The sequence below is a fragment of the Corvus hawaiiensis genome, chromosome 8, assembly GCF_020740725.1.
Source record: "Corvus hawaiiensis isolate bCorHaw1 chromosome 8, bCorHaw1.pri.cur, whole genome shotgun sequence".
Classification (NCBI taxonomy): Eukaryota; Metazoa; Chordata; class Aves; order Passeriformes; family Corvidae; genus Corvus; species Corvus hawaiiensis.
In genome coordinates this window covers 20,891,453-20,908,339 of record NC_063220.1, presented here as the reverse complement: position 1 = coordinate 20,908,339, position 16,887 = coordinate 20,891,453, and the positions used below count along the sequence as shown (strand labels likewise).

The 16,887-nt window shown below is 37.9% G+C and overlaps 1 protein-coding gene across 8 annotated transcripts in view; it reads left to right on the top strand.

Annotated features, from left to right (window-relative positions):
- USP54 (ubiquitin specific peptidase 54) overlaps positions 1-16,887 on the top strand; it is a 94,472-nt gene that overhangs the window by 53,105 nt on the left and 24,480 nt on the right. For 6 of the 8 annotated variants that reach the window (XM_048311855.1, XM_048311856.1, XM_048311851.1 and 3 more), the window contains exons 4-10: positions 6,946-7,080; positions 8,206-8,319; positions 8,482-8,564; positions 10,440-10,545; positions 12,472-12,618; positions 13,958-14,107; positions 15,915-16,083. In XM_048311855.1, coding sequence (XP_048167812.1) covers positions 6,946-7,080; positions 8,206-8,319; positions 8,482-8,564; positions 10,440-10,545; positions 12,472-12,618; positions 13,958-14,107; positions 15,915-16,083 — 904 coding nt within the window. Of the gene's footprint in view, positions 1-400; positions 503-6,945; positions 7,081-8,205; positions 8,320-8,481; positions 8,565-10,439; positions 10,546-12,471; positions 12,619-13,957; positions 14,108-15,914; positions 16,084-16,887 lie in introns of all 8 variants that reach the window. The other 2 variants (XM_048311858.1, XM_048311857.1) reach the window with 1 other exon arrangement.

Sequence of the window (16,887 nt, the reverse complement as noted above, 5' to 3'; positions counted from 1 at the left end):
AGATGGTCACATTCATCCTCAAACTCCTTAAGCAGGCAGTAGAAGGGGGAGAAATCTGTTTAAAGTATTTACTTGTTCTCTGCTGCCCTCTGGATCAGTGTTTTCAAATTGCTCTATTTTTTTTTCCTGTGAAAGTCTGTCTGTCTGGTACATGGTATGTGCAAACTTGTTTAAGACAAGTGGGATTATGTGCTTAATGTGCACCTAATACTGCAAGCATCACCAAGAGCATGTTTTGTGTCCCAGTGCAGCAGGGTCATCCCCTCCCGTCTGTGCTCATCTCTTCCCCTGCCCCAGCTCTCCATTCTGCTCTGGAAGCCTTTAACTGTTGTCCTGCCAGAGTAATGCTGGCTTAGCCTCCAGATCTTTGACATCCTCTTTCTCTTGAATCTTGCCTTAGGCTTTGCTAAGATGAGGGAGAAGAAGTGGCTGGATCCAGTGGGAACACCAGAATTTGGAGCTCTATACCATGCGAAAATCTCCTGTTAGGGGCTGGGGAGAGGTAATTAGCCTTGCATGCTCTCAGGTGGATCTGCCCAACATACTTGTCCAGACCAAGCAAGGTGGAGGCAGGACATGTTTACTCTTCTTCAGAGCATGCTGGCATGTTCGGATTCCAGCCCGGCCTGGGAAGGGGACAACACTTGTGGGGAGGAGCCTATGCCATGTTTCCCCAGTTCACTTCAGGGTCCCTTCATAGCATACCTGACACCTTCTGTGTTGTACAGAGAGGAGGGTTCATGCTCTTCTCTGGCTCTAAAATGTTACTCTGAAGGTGACATCCTCTTCTCTTTGACTCTAGAGGAAGATAGTCTTCTCTAAGCTAAATCTAGCCTTCAAATAACACTGAAGAAGTTGTATTTTTTCCACGCTTTTTTGGCTTCCTGCAACTGTATCTAGGGATTCTGATATCATGCACAGTATTTACTGTAAATGCCCAGCTAGCTCTCTAAATTTTACTTGTAAGTTCAAATACGGGATCACAGAACAGTGATGTCATACCTGATCAAATCACATTTTATTTTTGTACCACATTGAAGACTTCCATTTCACAAATTCTTGATTTTAAAACTTGATGTGCTATGTCTTTATGTGGCTAGAAAATGAACCTTAAAATCATTTCAGATATACTTTCCTTGGTTATTTGGAAGGAGCCTTGCATCAACAGCTGTAAAAAAGGAGAGCTGCAGACTCTGTGCTGGAATCCCAAACACTGTTCCTTAAGATGTGGCATTATTTAAATATTTTTTTCAATACACAAGCTGTCCTTACCACTGTGTGGTTTGCCTGCTGAAACACTGGAACAGCTTTTTGATTTATTATTTATGCTGAAGTCTACTATGAGTTGGTTTATTTTCCTTTTTTTTTTCAGCATGACTTTGCTTTGGTGTTTATCACAGCTGGAAGAGGGTAGGAAGGGGGAAATCCGTCCACTGTACTGAGCATGCCACAGAGAGTTTGTTCTCCTTCCAGGGATTGTACTGGGAGCTCCACAGTGCCAGGATATAGGACAGAGTGTTTTTTGTAGGTCACAAAGAAGAATGTTCTATTGATTGATAAATTCCAATAGGGCTGGTCTTTTCTGTTGTTTTGTCATGTGCAACAAAAGCAGGAAGAATGTGAATTTCTATGTAGAAATGATGTTGTTGTCTAAGATGAAAATAGAGAACAGTAAGGTTTTACAGCGCTTTAAAAAGCAGAACGACTATAGTTGGTTCTGATAAGCCACTTGCTTGAAATGGAGTGATTTATTATGAAATGTTCGTCATGTGATTGAGAGAGTAATCCTCTTGTTTTATGCTTTTTTCAAATCACAGTAGTATTTCAGGGTAAAACAATAGTCAAAATACATAAAATAATTACTTTTATTGTTTGAACGTCTTTTTTCAGTTGGCACTTGCAGTTAACTGTCTGCCAAATAAACTAGCAGCAAGTACAGTTTCCTCAGTTAATAAACTGGTAATTGAAGCTTCCAAATAACAGTTGGCTGTTTTGATCTTGATCAAGCAGTTAGTGAATTGTTACCTAGTAGATGTGCATATTCTATGATTTGGATTTCTTTTCCTGCCACTCTCCTAAACAACACTTGTAGAAAGTATTATTTTTACTTGATTTTGGTAGTAGCCAGGGGTGCCTGACTTGACAGTCTGTATTGGGGACCTGATCTTAATATTCAGGGTACAGTGTGAGTACAAATGGAAGAGACATAAAAAGAAAGGAATAAATGGAAATCTAAGTTGATTGTTATCAGACTTGGAGGTTTGAAAAGAGATCAAAAAACACAAAACCAAATAGAGCTAGAATTTATTGCAACCTTGAAGGCGAATATACCACGAGGAAATGTGGGGAGGAAATGTGAGCTAGTGGAAATACTGTGGGTGGAGGCTGATGTGTTTGGATAGGGGAAAAGTGATTTTTAGCAGCCATTTGAAACAGGTTGTTGTACTGAGTATGAGGATTCACTGGGAGAGTGTGATGTTCTGAATGAGAGATTAGGTATTACAAGCAAGAAAAAAAGGTTCACTGAATTGAACAGGGTAAGAAGGGCATGCTATTGAAATGGAGAGAAAGCTTAAAAAAATTATACAAACAAAAACCCCATCACCAAAACCCAGAAACAATTGATTAGTGTAGGGAATACTAAGGCATTTGAGGTGAACATGTTTTGTTCTTTGAAATACCATACCACTAGAGCTGCAGTGATATCCCTATACAGAAGAAACTTCTGTGTAATTCTGAAAGGGAATAGTTAGTTCTCAGAAAGCTGCCAAGGACACAACTCAAAATTACAGTGCATGAACGCTGATCTGATTCAGTAGCTGTTGCTTATTGTCTTCAGCCATTAATTTATTTTTATGTCAGCCTCCTTTTGCATGCTTGATTAAAAAGGCACATGTGCATGTGTATCAGGTTTGGTTTGTTTCATCAGTATAGTTACACACTACAGATGTCAGTTTACCCCAAATAAATGGAATACTTTCCTAGGGAGGAAGTTGATTCCAAATACTATTAAAGATAATTGGGAGCAGATCTCCCAAGAATGTATGTAAATCCCATGAATTACCTAAAAATATACTTGCTATCTTTATTGTCTAAACCAGGTGAAAAATAACTTGGTTTATGATCATGCATGTGAATTTTAGTGTTCTGAAATATCTTCAAGGTTTCTCGAGGAGTTGCATGATAAATGTTCCTTGTCTCAAGCCTTAGGTTGTTTTCCTTTATTTGATCCTTGATCAATATATAGCTAGAAAATTCATACTGATCCCCGCACCCACGCTTCCCAAAGTGGAGGACATTATTTTGGAAGCCCACTGACTCAACAGGGCTTTGTTCTGATGGGTGTCAGAGGCCCGGCTGTGTAGTAATAGAAAAGATATGAAGTCTTCAGGTAAAAAACTAGGAAAAAGCCTTCTGAAAAGTAAAAAGCCAAGCAAGGCCCTACAATTGATTGATTGGGATGGTTGACTCATCTGAGAGCAAGCTGGTGAAAGGTAGCAATGTCACTGGAGTTGATCTTGACTTAGTATTTGGGGAAGGACTATATGCAACTGGGTGGACTTTGCAAATTTATTGGTCTTAAAGAACACTTGCACTTCTAATTTTATTCTCTGCTACCCTTTCCAGACTTTTGAAGAGCTGTAGGGAAGAGGATGTGAAGGGAGATGGGCTTCTTTTCCATACAGACCTCATAGGAATGAAGTATAAGCAGAACACAGACTCTCTATCTGAAAAATGCCTTGCTCATACTGTTCTCTGTCTTAGCTTGTAGACTGACCAACATGCCAAGAACATGTCCTCAGTTTAGAAATCAAAGTACTGCTATTAATATGGTATTAGTAATTCTTAGATTTTATGTTAAGCTAATTTTTTTTTTGTTCAACATCCTTGATTTTAGTTACTGCAGACTGGTAAAATGGAAGAAACTTCCTTTTTTCATGAGGCTTTTAGCAGCATCCATTCATTTTGTTGCCACTGTTAGGGACATGCTCATTTGTGTTGGAATGTAGCCATTGAAAGAGATCATCACTGCAGTCAGTACACTGATGGATTTCCACCATCTTCAGTTTCAGAAGAAGTATGTGGAGAAGAATGAAGTTTGAATGTTTCATTTATAAAGTTCTCATGTTCCATAAACACTTGGAAGAAAGGTGCCATGAGAACTCCTGGGGCAGAATCAGGAGGGCTTTCCTGGTCTGCACCCAGCTGGCTGTCATACCTGTGTTCGGAACAAATGTTTGCGCAATTAACAGTATCGCTCACAGGCAAGACCTTAAATTAAGGAGGGAGATCTGACTTAGGTAATTTAAAGTGATGAAAATGCAGGAAATGCCACACCTGTTCATCGGAGGTTGAGAGACAAGAAAGACCTGTTCTGAAGGGGAGAACCCCAACAACCCCATCTCCCCCAAAAAACTCCAACCCAACCCCACTGACTAAAACCTAAGGAAAACCAAACTCAAAGTGCTTTTGACTCCATTTGAGGTGCTTTTGGGACTCCCTACAAGCACTGGGTTCCAACATGCTCTAAACAGCACTGTGCAATGACATAATAAGATTTGATCTTTATTAGATTAAAATGCATAATTACTCACTGGTTTTAAGATATTTTTTCCCTTGTAATCTAAATAAGACTGTACCATTGCGTGCTATGTCATTACAAATTTGAGGAAGCATTCTTCCGTGTAACGTTGGGATCTGCTACATCCTGATTTTTGCATTCTTCGCAGAATTGCCATTGCTTAATAATTTTTTGTTCCATGGTAAGTATACTGTTTCTTTAAAGAGTGCAATTTAAAAGAAGAGTTTCAGTTTTCTTGCTTGCTTCTCCTTTTACCTAGTTTAGACCCTGCATTGTTTCTCACCCTCGGGGGTGCAGAGCCATTTCAGGGCTCTCAGTGAAGCAAACCAGGTCCTGCCCATCAGCTCACGGCAGTGAGGTTGTGGACCAGTCGCTAGACAAGTGTCTCAGTTTCCAAATCTGTGAAGTGAGATTGAACAAACAGAATAAACACATTTCTAAAGCACAGTTGTGAATATTTTCAAGTGCTCTTAAACTATTTAATGTAAAGTGTGAAGCAGGATGGAGTTATATTTCACTGCCTTTGGGTTTTTTTGAGGGTCACTGAAATGAGAAAATTCACTAATGAAACTTGCTCAGTTACCAGAGTGACAGAAATGGCAATCAAGTTTAAGTGCAGAGACTTTGTCATTCTTTCAGTTTTATGTATGTATATATAAATGATAGCTGAGGAGGGGTATTGTCTGTAATTCACAAAGTATGATACTGTCTCACGGCTTTCTCTTCATTATGCTTTTCTCCTGATTCTGTGATACTCTAATAAAAGCAATAGTAGAAGAGCTGTGGGCTTCAGCACAATGGGCTCTCACCCATGAATGAGCACCTTGAAGACCAACAAAATAAAAGAGATTGGCATATTACATCTATCTTAGATTATGCCAGCACTATAAATTGTACCATTCCTATGGGCAAAAATGGCAGGGGCATGGAGGTTGGTTTGCTGCCTGTGCAGTGACAGCTGTGCTCTGCACTTTTTCCAGCTTCCTCAAAACAGACAAGGTTGTACCATTTGGCAAACTTCCCAGTTTACCTTCTCAATTCCTGAAAAGAAACAAGTAAAAATAGTTACAGGAGAGAAAGATTTAGATTATTTCCAATTAATATAGATCCTAAGTATGTTGGGGAGAAGGTTTCTGTAATTAAAGGAAGAAGTGCTACATGAATTGTGAAATACTGCAGATTAGTATAGATTTGAAAGAAAATCAAACAGGCGAACCAATTTGGTTTTCTCCTTGTTTTACTAAGTTTAGGAGGCAGTAAAGAGGACTGGTGCACAATTAAAGGTGATCCCTTTTTCCTCTCCTGTAGTATGAATTGAGCTTTTCCACAGTCTTCAGAGAAATTGTGGGGAAAGTTTTATAGGAAAGGACAAGCAGAATTTTTAGATTGACACTGATGAAGATGGTTGCTTGTCATATTACATGATGTAGAAAGAACACAGTGGTGATGGAGAGTTGTCTTGTATTAAAATAAGAACTAGAAGTTTTTTACTTAAACTGAGGATCTTGCATACAGAATTATGTTCCTGTTTTTGTAGGAAGGGCACAGTGAAAGTTAACTGTTCAGATGATGTTTCGGATATTTCACACACATGCACACAAGCACACAAAATAAACATGGGGGTTTAATCAGCTGGGCATATGCACAGAACTTTCATGCATATAACCCACACTTCAGACAATAATGTGTCTTTTTAGAACTACTCATCCTTGCAAATGGTTACCCAGGTGATGTGTGAGTTACAATTATGAAAATGCAGGTTTATGGCAGCAAGTGAACAAACAGCTGGCTATACATAGGAGCTGATATTCCTATTCACATCATGCTTTTTCCCTCCTGCATGCTCACACAAAAATCATCTAATTCTTACCTTCTTGGACTTACGAAAGGTAAATTTCTTTAAAGTGTGCAAGTATCAAGTTGTGGCTGTTAAAGGGCTACAGATGTTTGGAAAGAGTTGCTTAAAAGAGGAAACAAAGTGGCATGTGTAAGCTGGAAGTGAGAAAGTTAAATGGAGAGTGAGAAATGGGAATAAAAAGTGGGAAGTTTTGGTGTTCATTGTATTTGCTTCAGGAATCAGATTTGGAGAAATAAAGATCCATGGGGGATTGACAGTGAGGGAAATTTCCTCCTAAACTCCTAGCCCTCGCTTGTATATGTGAAAGGAAAGGAAGAAATACACAAAGGTGCACAGGATTTCAAAGGAAGGACTTCTAGGATTTTCTCTTGTAGTCCGTGTACCATACAAGTATCTGTGTGTTGCAGGATCCAAACAAGTTAAATGTTTGCTGTTTGTTTTCAGATAAATTGAGTCATATTTTGAAAAATGCAGTACCTTAACTATCTTTTTGGTTTTTTACTAGGGTATATTCAACCAGTTTCAGTGTAGTAGTGAGAAGGTACTGCCTTCTGATGCCCTGCGCACTGCTCTCGCAAAGACATTTCAGGATGAGCAACGTTTCCAGCTGGGCATCATGGATGATGCTGCTGAATGTTTTGTGAGTATAACTGAAAGATGGTTTGGCAGGCACAGAGGTGGCCCACCACTATGCAATCTTCCCTGTTTTTTTTTTTTTTCCCCCTTAATTTTTTGTTCTCCATTTCTCCTTTCCCCAAATTGCAACAGATTTTGCATGTCTGGCCTGGAAAAGTGCACAGAGAGATCCCCAAACAAATGATTTGGAAATGGTAATATCATTGTTAACCGTATTTACATTTACTTTAGCATATGTACTGCTTGGATTCTCAAGTGTGCTTTAGATGTGAATTATGAAAAAATTGCACTAAAAGAATGATCCAGGATTCTAGTTTTAAGGATCACCTCAAGAGGGTGAAAAGACATTTTGTTTGCCAGTTTTTTGAAGTTGTGTTTTCACAGGAAAATTTTTCAAGGGAAATTGTGCAATGTTATAGTTGTTTTGCCAAATAATTAATCTTGACCTGTTTATTGCAGGCCTATAGACCACCCAGGCAGCTAATAGTGTTGGTGAAAAGCGTTCTGCTAGAAGGGTTGTTAAGAGACTTGTGGCACCCACAGATTAGTGTTGACAACAATGGGAGGAGAGAAGGTCTTGGGACAAAAACTCCTGGGAACTTTAAAACAGATGTAGTTGTATGAATTAATGTCTAGGAAATGTTCAGTCCTTTTGTTTCATACAGGATGTAGTCTGCCTCTTTATTATTAGTTCTCCCTCTTTTTGATAGAATGTAGATGATGTGTCATATTTCAAAGCTCTTGTGGAATGGAGGAGTTGATTTAATTTGTGTTGATGAGAAGTTAATGTCAATCCAGTGATTTTAAAACTGCATAGGTACTCTGTTATATTTGGTCACATCCGTGGATGCTTGAGAATTGGACAGAAAAATCAGTAGCAGAATCTTCGGCAGTGCTAGTAAATAAAATAAATGGTTACCATGCAGCATTTCAAATCAGAAGTGGAGGCCATTTTCTTTTGTATACAAGAAATACCAACTTCTTTGTTTTTGAAGCAACTTTAAAAAATTTGCAGGAGCCTTCTGTCTGTAACATTATGGCATCTGACATACTTTCGTGATTTATATCTTAACTTTTGTCTGCAGTTGAAATTATCTAATGCATTCTTTTTCCTTTTTCCTTTGGCTAGGAAAACCTGCTAATGCGAATTCACTTCCACATTGCAGATGAGACAAAGGAAGATATTTGCACTGCACCACATTGTGTTTCCCATCAGAAGTTTGCAATGACTTTATTTGAACAGGTGAGGTAATGATATGCACTTAATACCAATCGCCAGTTCTCAAGTTTTGTGTTTTCATTTCTAAAACATGCATTGCCACAGGAAAGAAATGTACAGCCGGAAGTGTTGCAGTGGAAATACCTGTTTAATTTTGTCAATGCATTATATTTTCTTTCTCTTTAGTGTGTTTGTACCAGCTGTGGTGCCACCTCTGACCCGTTACCTTTCATCCAGATGGTACATTATATTTCCACAACCTCACTCTGGTGAGTTGAGTTTTTTCACAGGGAACCTTCCCCACCTCCCCCACACTTTTTTTTTCCCCTTTTTTCTTCCCCCCCATGCTGGTGTTGCAGTTTGATCTTTGTGATCTTTATTGTTTAAATGTCTAGAACATGGTTTGTTCAAAGTTGGCGGAGCTTTGATAGCTGTGATAAAGAACACGAGGATTTAGTAAAGGAGAAGATAGCAGTTTAGGCATGGAGCAGTGTGTCTGCTTGTTTATGATTCTGAATCTTAACAACTGTAGTGGCAAGGACTCATGTACATTTTGAAAGACTTCAATGTGTGAGCAGGTGATTTAAGAAGACAGATAAGAAAAATAAAAAAATTACATTGAAAAAGACCTTTGGACATCTATTCCATCCTCCTGTTTAAAGCAGGGCTAACTTCAGAGCTAAATCAGGCTCCTTGGTGTTGTGTATAGCTGAGTTTTGAAGGTGCTTAAAGGACAAAAATGTCATGACTTCTCTGGGCTGCCTGTTCCAGCTCTGAACTGTAAGGGTTTTTCCTCCTCCATGGTGACCAGGGCAGTTCTACGATAACTAGCGGAAGATGCAGAAAGGGAAATTCTCACTGGAGGTCGGACGTGGTCTGCCCTCAGTAAATCCGTGCTGGCTGCTCTGACTCACCTGGTCCTTCACATGCCTGGAGCTGATTCCAAGGGGATTGATCTGATCTGTTATGGCCCCAGGTGGTGGAGTGAGACTGATCAGCCTGTAGTTCCTCAAATCCTCTTTCCTTGGAGGAGTATATAGCTCTTGTTTAATCTAGTTATGGGGGAACTGTCCTGGTCACTGGGACCTTTCATTAAAGGTGGTGCACAGGGCATAAGCACTAGGTCTAAAGCAGATTGTTTGAACTAATGCTGGAGAAGTCTTCTTTGAGTAGATGTCTGCTCAGTTAAAAGCTTTTTGAATCTGATTGAGGCAGGAATCTGTTACTTGTCTTGAAAATTTTATTGGGATTTAGAACTTCTCTTTGTTTAACGTCTGGCATGCAAGATACGTAGTTACAGAGCCTGAAAAAATTGTCATGAGAACTGCTAGTAGCTCTTCACATGCAGTTCTTAAAAAGGTACCACTTTACCCATGTAGCAAGAGTACCGTAAAGCATCCCCCTTTGTGGCTGCTGCCTGCTGTTCCATCAAGCTGTAGTTTTTCATTAGGTTCCAGCAGACACTGTATATCAGAATATTATTTATTAGAAAAAGGGTAAAATAGTCATGTAAATGGTATTCAGTATTTTATATGAAATATCACAATAGGTCTTAAGTCATGCATTATTTTAAAAGTACCAATACGTAGTAATATATTTATTTACCTCTGAAGCCATTTTAAACTTGAACATGCTTTGAGCACTAATATTCTTGTGTTCATATTGTCATCTTTCTTTCAACTTGGACAGTGAAATAAATTGGGTACTGGGCTATTTTTTGTTTGTAATTTTATTAAGTATGTTAATACTTAATAAAATAGTAAATAATAAATATAGTAAAGTGTTACTTTGCTATAATTGTGCTTATTGAAGGGGACACATTTTGAAGCAAGTATTTCATTTTGAAACCAAGTATTTATCAAAATGCTGAAGTTTTCTTCGAAGATATAAAATTTAAGCCAAGCAATTTATTTCTGTTTTGAGTTTGACTTGTTTTCTTTATGCATTATTTTTGTGGAAGATGTAGTAATTCACAATTAATTATGTGGTTTTTTCTGTACTACAATATTAAATATAAAAAGTGTTATGTATTTTAAGTTTCTTAATGCTAACAAAATTTAGGTGAAATGTATACTAGCTTAGTGTGGGTTTGTGTTTTTATTTTATTATTAAACTTTTTTTTCCATACTTTGTCTATACTGAAGCAATCAAGCTATTTGTATGCTGGAGAGGCGAGAGAAACCAACTCCGGATATGTTTGGAGAGCTCCTGCAGAACGCCAGCACTATGGGGGACCTGCGAAACTGTCCAGTGAGTAGCCTTAGTTTTCTTTGGGTGTGAATTCAGTATCTCACAGTTATTCAATGAAGGAAGGGTAAAATTAGTGGTGATGAGTGCCTCTTTGACTAGACACAAGTATTAAGAACTGGAATAGATGCTTATTTTTTATGTATATCATAAGTGCTAGATTTCGAAAGTAAGAGTTTAATATCTTGTTCTGCCTTTTAATAAATATGCAAAAATAGTTATCATCAAACTGTTTTTACATGTTGATTAATAGATAGGGCAGGAAACAGCTGCATAGTTGCTGCTTCATGTAAAGCTACTGTTAGGTGCGTTACCAGTTGTCAGTGAAGCAATACAGGCTCTAAGAGGACTTGTGTACCTGGTCCCTGGGGGCAGTGTAAGTATTTCCATTTTATACCTGGCCTCTCTCCCAATTTATAGCTCTGAAACCTTGATTAAAAGTCTCCATTGAAATACATATTTTTTTAAATATTGGCAAATAGTGGCTCACTTATCTAAGTAAAAAAAAATAAGATATTTTATTGTCATTTAAAAGGTGCATATGAGTCCATCTATTTAATAACCAAAGAATGTGAAAATTAATAGAAATGTGTTCTTGGTCAGGGCAAACTGCTATTTGACTGTGAAATAATAAGTTGGATAAATTGCATACCAGCATTTGCTGCCCCTTTCTTTTTATAGTCAAAAGAATTTCTATAGAGGTTTGGCTAAGTGTGGCCTCAAAGTTATGCAAGGGAAGCTTTTTATCAGGATGCCCTGTTCCTGCTGTCATGTTGACAGTGCTGAAACAAAGAACACAATTTGAGAGTAAGGTTGGTTGGGAGGTAATAAACAGAATTGCTTATACTTTAAATGACCCTTTCAAAATATGTGTGAATAAAGTAATCTAAGTATCAGAACCTCATATCCACATTTAAACATCAGAGTCCCCTACAGTTTCTTTCTGCTTTTTTAATTTTTCATTTTTGGCTCTCCCTGATGGTTGGGACTGAAATTCTGGTTAAATTTTCTAGATTGCTGTGGGGAAGAGATGCTTTGTGATCTCTTCCCTGGTTTTAGTGTCAGAAATTATTATATCCAATTGTGAAATGGGACTCTGTAGGCAAGAGAAATGATTCTCGGTATGAAAACATTTTTTTTTTTCCTGGAATCTTGCAGGGGTACCTTTGTGATGTGCCTCAGAGAAAAAATGAATGTTGCAAATGGACTTTGTCATAGTTTTTGTCATGTCTCCCCTACCCTGTTGTGTCATTGACACCCCCCTCCCCTGCAAAATGCACTGGTACTTATTTAAAAAGTAAAAAATGGGAGGAAAAATCAAAACAGGAATAAGAATTGTAGAATTCCTATGAGTTATTAAAGCAACTCTTATTCTCCTGATCTTCCAGCTGCTCGTCTCATATTTATATGAATATTGACCTAACTATCCTATCTAAGATGAGATGTTTGAGGTACCCTGTAGAAACACTGGAATATAACAACAAAGCAGGACTTTTTCTGCTTTTTCAGCAGAGCAGAAAGTTTTTCTGACACTGTCATATAAAGCATTGGTTTCTGTAAATACAGTTTTTAATCTGTGATTCTGATCGAAAGTGACCTTTCCCTCCAATTCCCAAGAATGTTATTGGGATCTTTCATGTATGCTTGCTTATCTATTTTCAAATAAGCTTATTTTTGTGCTCTATGTTTTAATCATTATCAATAGCATGAGGAAGAATCAGCCATGTTCACTTAATGCTGGATAGTCTTGATAGCACATCTCATCTATGACACAAGAAGCTCCTACCTTGGCACTGAGCATATCTGCTGTGTTTCACCACCTCCTCTTTGGAAGCTGTACTTCTGAGACTTACACTTGTTAGTGCCTTGCCCTAATATTATAATAAGAGAAGGATTATATTCAATGTCTTGTTTTATTTATGTGCTCAGAGTAACTGTGGGGAAAAGATCCGTATTCGTCGTGTGCTGATGAACTCGCCACAAATCATCACCATTGGCTTGGTTTGGGACTCAGACCACTCTGATCTGGCTGAAGATGTGATTCACAGTCTGGGAACTTGCCTTAAACTGGGAGATGTGAGTTTTCTGTACTTTGGCACTACCTACAAAGACAGTCTTTTTCATGGTAGTCTGTAGTGGCAAATTGAGAAAAATATGAAGTTGCCACTTTTACCTTTTCAGCGTCCATAAAGAGAGGAATAGAGGACAGAACCAAGGATCTGACCTGTCTCTGAAAGCCTTAGAAAAACCTGTTAAGTGTGTTTCTGAAATGTCTGAAACTTTAAAAATAGTTTCAGGTGAAAGGAAATTTTGGATCTGGGTTGTTCTATTTCTATGAAAATACATCTGTGCTCTTTCATTTTAAAGAACAGAAGTTTATTTCTATTTCTTTTGAAGACAAAATGTAGCTTGCTGGTCTTTGGGGTTGTTATTTACCTTTAGCTCCTCTTTTTGGTGAAATGTTTGGTCATAACACTGAAGAGTTATTTGTAGCTGAACAGTCTCTAAGAGGTGGTGGCTGGCACTGTGTGATTGAATGACAGACTGAATTAAATAAGATCCAGAGGTTTGTCCCCTGGAGGATTCACTTACTCTACATTAACTGATGCTTTAGAGCTGAATTACCGGTATACCAAACTGTAGCTGTGTCTTACCGTAGCATTGAGATACTACATAAAATAGCTCGCATATATACACACATTTATGTTAAAAAAAAAATGCACCGTCCAGTGCACAGTGTACCAAAATCAGTGTGAGCTGATGGAAATGTGGTTATGAAAGTGTGGTCTTTGCATAGTAGAGCAGTAATGCACTAAAACATGAGACCTGTGCATTTTACATTAATAAAATTCAATTAAATAGGATTTTTTTTTTTCTGTGTGCTGAATTCTTTTGATCTACTGATGTCTTCAGTTCATCTTTTATGTCTTAGCATCATAAACTGGTCCATGCTAAATTCTGGATAGTCCTTGCTAAAGTCAGAATAAATGCCAGCTGTTTGCTGTCCAAACCACTTTGTTTCTGCAAAAAGGACTGAATTTTTTAAACAGTATTTGATATAATCAGCAAGCATGACACAGAATACAAATTTTCAAAACAGAACCACATTGAAGTTATGTAACAGGTTATTTTTTCATTGTTGTTAATGTCTTCCTTCAAGTAGACACATTCTCCAAGTCCAACTCAATTTATGAGCATCTGGTGAGTTGGTCAGAATCCATTTCTGGTCTGTGTCTCTGTGTTTGCTTAAACATTGCATGATTACTTATTTATTGCCTTGTTTTCTCTATCTTTTGAAGTAAAAGATATAGCACCTCTCTATAGTACTTCGAGGTCTTTGAACATAAAGCAGTATCTAAAATTCTGAGCGCTTTATTAATTTCTCCTTCTGTTTTTCTTACCTCCCTTCTTGAAGCTCTTCTTCAGAGTAACTGATGATAGAGCAAAACACTCAGAGCTGTATTTGGTGGGAATGATTTGTTACTATGGAAAACACTATTCAACCTTCTTCTTCCAAACTAAAATCCGCAAGTGGATGTACTTTGATGATGCTCATGTCAAAGAGGTGAGAAAAAAATTGTTTAGGAAAATAATCTGTTGGACATTTGTTAGCTGCTTGTGTGTCAATCCATACTGTTTTCTATAGTTTTTGAGATTTTTGTGCTGATTTTCCACTCAGGATCCACAAATTTATTACTCCTTTTTTCTCAGCAAATTGAAGTATTTCCAAAAAAAGCACACCAGAAATCTCAGAAACCCAATTCTTATTTCTGTTCTGTTGTCTCTCAGTCTTGTTTTTATGCTGTTGTTTGAAAAGCTAGTTTACTTGTGCATACAGCTAGCACACATCTGTTTACCTTGCTGACAGGCAGTATAGCTATTTAGTGCCTGGTTTTGGACTTCTGAAGTGTCTACATGCCAGTCTTCCCTAGTGCTTGCTGCCAACAACAAATATTCTGCTTCTTCTGTTAGTGCTTTTTTAAACCTTTTCACCAAGCATGAGGTCCTTGACATTAAAGACACCAGTGCTGGGATCTTGGCATGACATTATAACCCATTAGATTGTTTGGCATTATTTCATACCACTCTCCATTTTTCTTTCTAGTCACGGAATCACAAAGGTGAGAGAGGAAAATTTTCTCCTGTAGTCATGACAAACACAGTCTCAATGGGAAAAATCTCTATTCACTTTTACTGTCATACTTGTCAGCAGAAGAATTTTGCCAAGGCTAGGTACTGCACTTCCTTAGTAGAATATTCACATATGGAGCAAATTTGTTGGAGTAAATGTTCAGTATATCAGGTGAAACCTGTATTAATACATGGGGAAGATTTTTGAGATTAGTATTACTATATGAATTAATTGCCTGGTTTATCAGTGCTTGCAGAGGTTCTGTCACAGCAGAAATATTCACACACTTGAAGTATTTAGCTTTGTCTTGAATTTACTGTCCTGATATCTTTATTGTTCATTTTGTTCATTAACAAATTCTTCTGCTGTTTGATTGATGCAAGGTTAGGACATTTCAGAGGATGAAAAGGTTTTTATGGAAAAAAATCTGAAAGGGAAGGATTATTTTTGTAGTTGTATTTTTAGTAGGTCTTGTAATCTATTTAGCCATAGGATGGTGAATACCTGGATTTTAGTTAGGTTGGCTCAGGAATTTTCTTGCTGAGTCCAGGTCAGTGCTGGCTAGAGAAAGAGTTAAATCATGTCAGTGGAAAATTGAACTGTGAAAGAATTGCAGTGGGGGATATTGGATCCCGAGTCTTCGGGTCTCCCATCGGATTATTCAATTAAGAGAGATGGGACTATGCAATTACACAGGATTTATTGCTTAAAATAACGAATAAGGCATCAGTCTCGAGATGTGAGATCTGCAATACATCAGAGTAATGGCAAATAGTCACAAGACAAAGGGTTACATAGCAATTTATAACTTTCTAATCCAATAGGCACTTCAAACGAAACTTTCTGACTTTACAACCTATCACCTGTGGTACTTCACTGCAGTGCAGCTGTATCTTAACCAATGGCTTGTTAAGTCACGTCCACACACAGAAACTTCTTTTACAACATCTAAATTCTTAACTTAAACTATAAAATCACATTATTATACTTAAAACCCTTCACCATAACACCCATTTACTTAAAACTATAGAAACACAGGTTTGTGATTCTCTTTGCTTAAGGTCTATAAATCTCTGTCAATTATGCCATACCTAGCTTATTCCAGGGTTGTAAATCAAATCCTCCCCTAACTGCGTAAGTTTTTACTCCTCTGTTTCCTACAGGGGGAAAAGAGAACTTATGATAGAAAATGATGACAGAAAACGTTTCTTGTTTTGTTTGTTTCTGGTTGTCAATTCAGATTGGTCCAAAATGGAAGGATGTTGTGACAAAGTGCATTAAGGGTCACTATCAGCCTTTGCTGCTGCTCTATGCAGATCCAAGAGGAACTCCAGTGTCAACACAAGACTTGCCCCCTCAGGTGGATTTACAGCAATATAGCAGGACTTGCTATGACAGTGAAGACTCGGGTAAGAAGTGTGGGCTCTGTGCCTTGTACCTTCACACTGAAGTGCGGCGTGTGAAATATTTTCCTTCTTTGGAGTGTATTATTGTCAGCAGGGGTCCTTGTTGCTTGTTAAAGCTGATCAAGAATTCTGAAGAGGATTTCCAGTGTTTCATCTGTGAACCTCTCTCTTGGTCCAAGACTGTTGATTGTTTGGGTAGCAGTCTTTTCCAAAAACGTTTGGAGAAAGAAACTGGGGGGTGGCGAAGTGAAGGACCTGGTGTGGTGTGGATGTAGAGAGGAACACTAACTGGTGACTTCAATAACTGAAGCTTCTGACTTTAAAGTTCTAAACCATCCTGAACTAGGACATTTACTGCAAGACTTGTTCTCACCAAAAATGGGAAATGCTCTCAGGCTCAGTGTTTGCAGTAAAACATAAGAAGGACTTCCTTCTTTAATATACTTTTTCTTCTTTAATTTCTCCACTGAGAAATGAGTATGAAGCTAACATCCTGTGTATTAAGGAGTGTATACATCACATATGTAAAATGACCAACATTTTGCACATTTTATGATCTAACGTGGGTTAGGGTTAGTCTTCAAACTGTTCAGATTTTTTATTTTTATGTACTGAAATTGGAGGGAGGAGATTGCCTTTTTCACCTCTTCTAATGAGTTCAGGAATTACTATACTTAAACTGAATCATGATGCTTCATATTTTTCAGTAGGGGATCAATGAGACAGAGCAGGTTACTTTGCTTTAGCTAAAAGTATTTCAGTACAAAGTTTATACTAGATAAGCTTTTGATTCATAATAGATGAAGC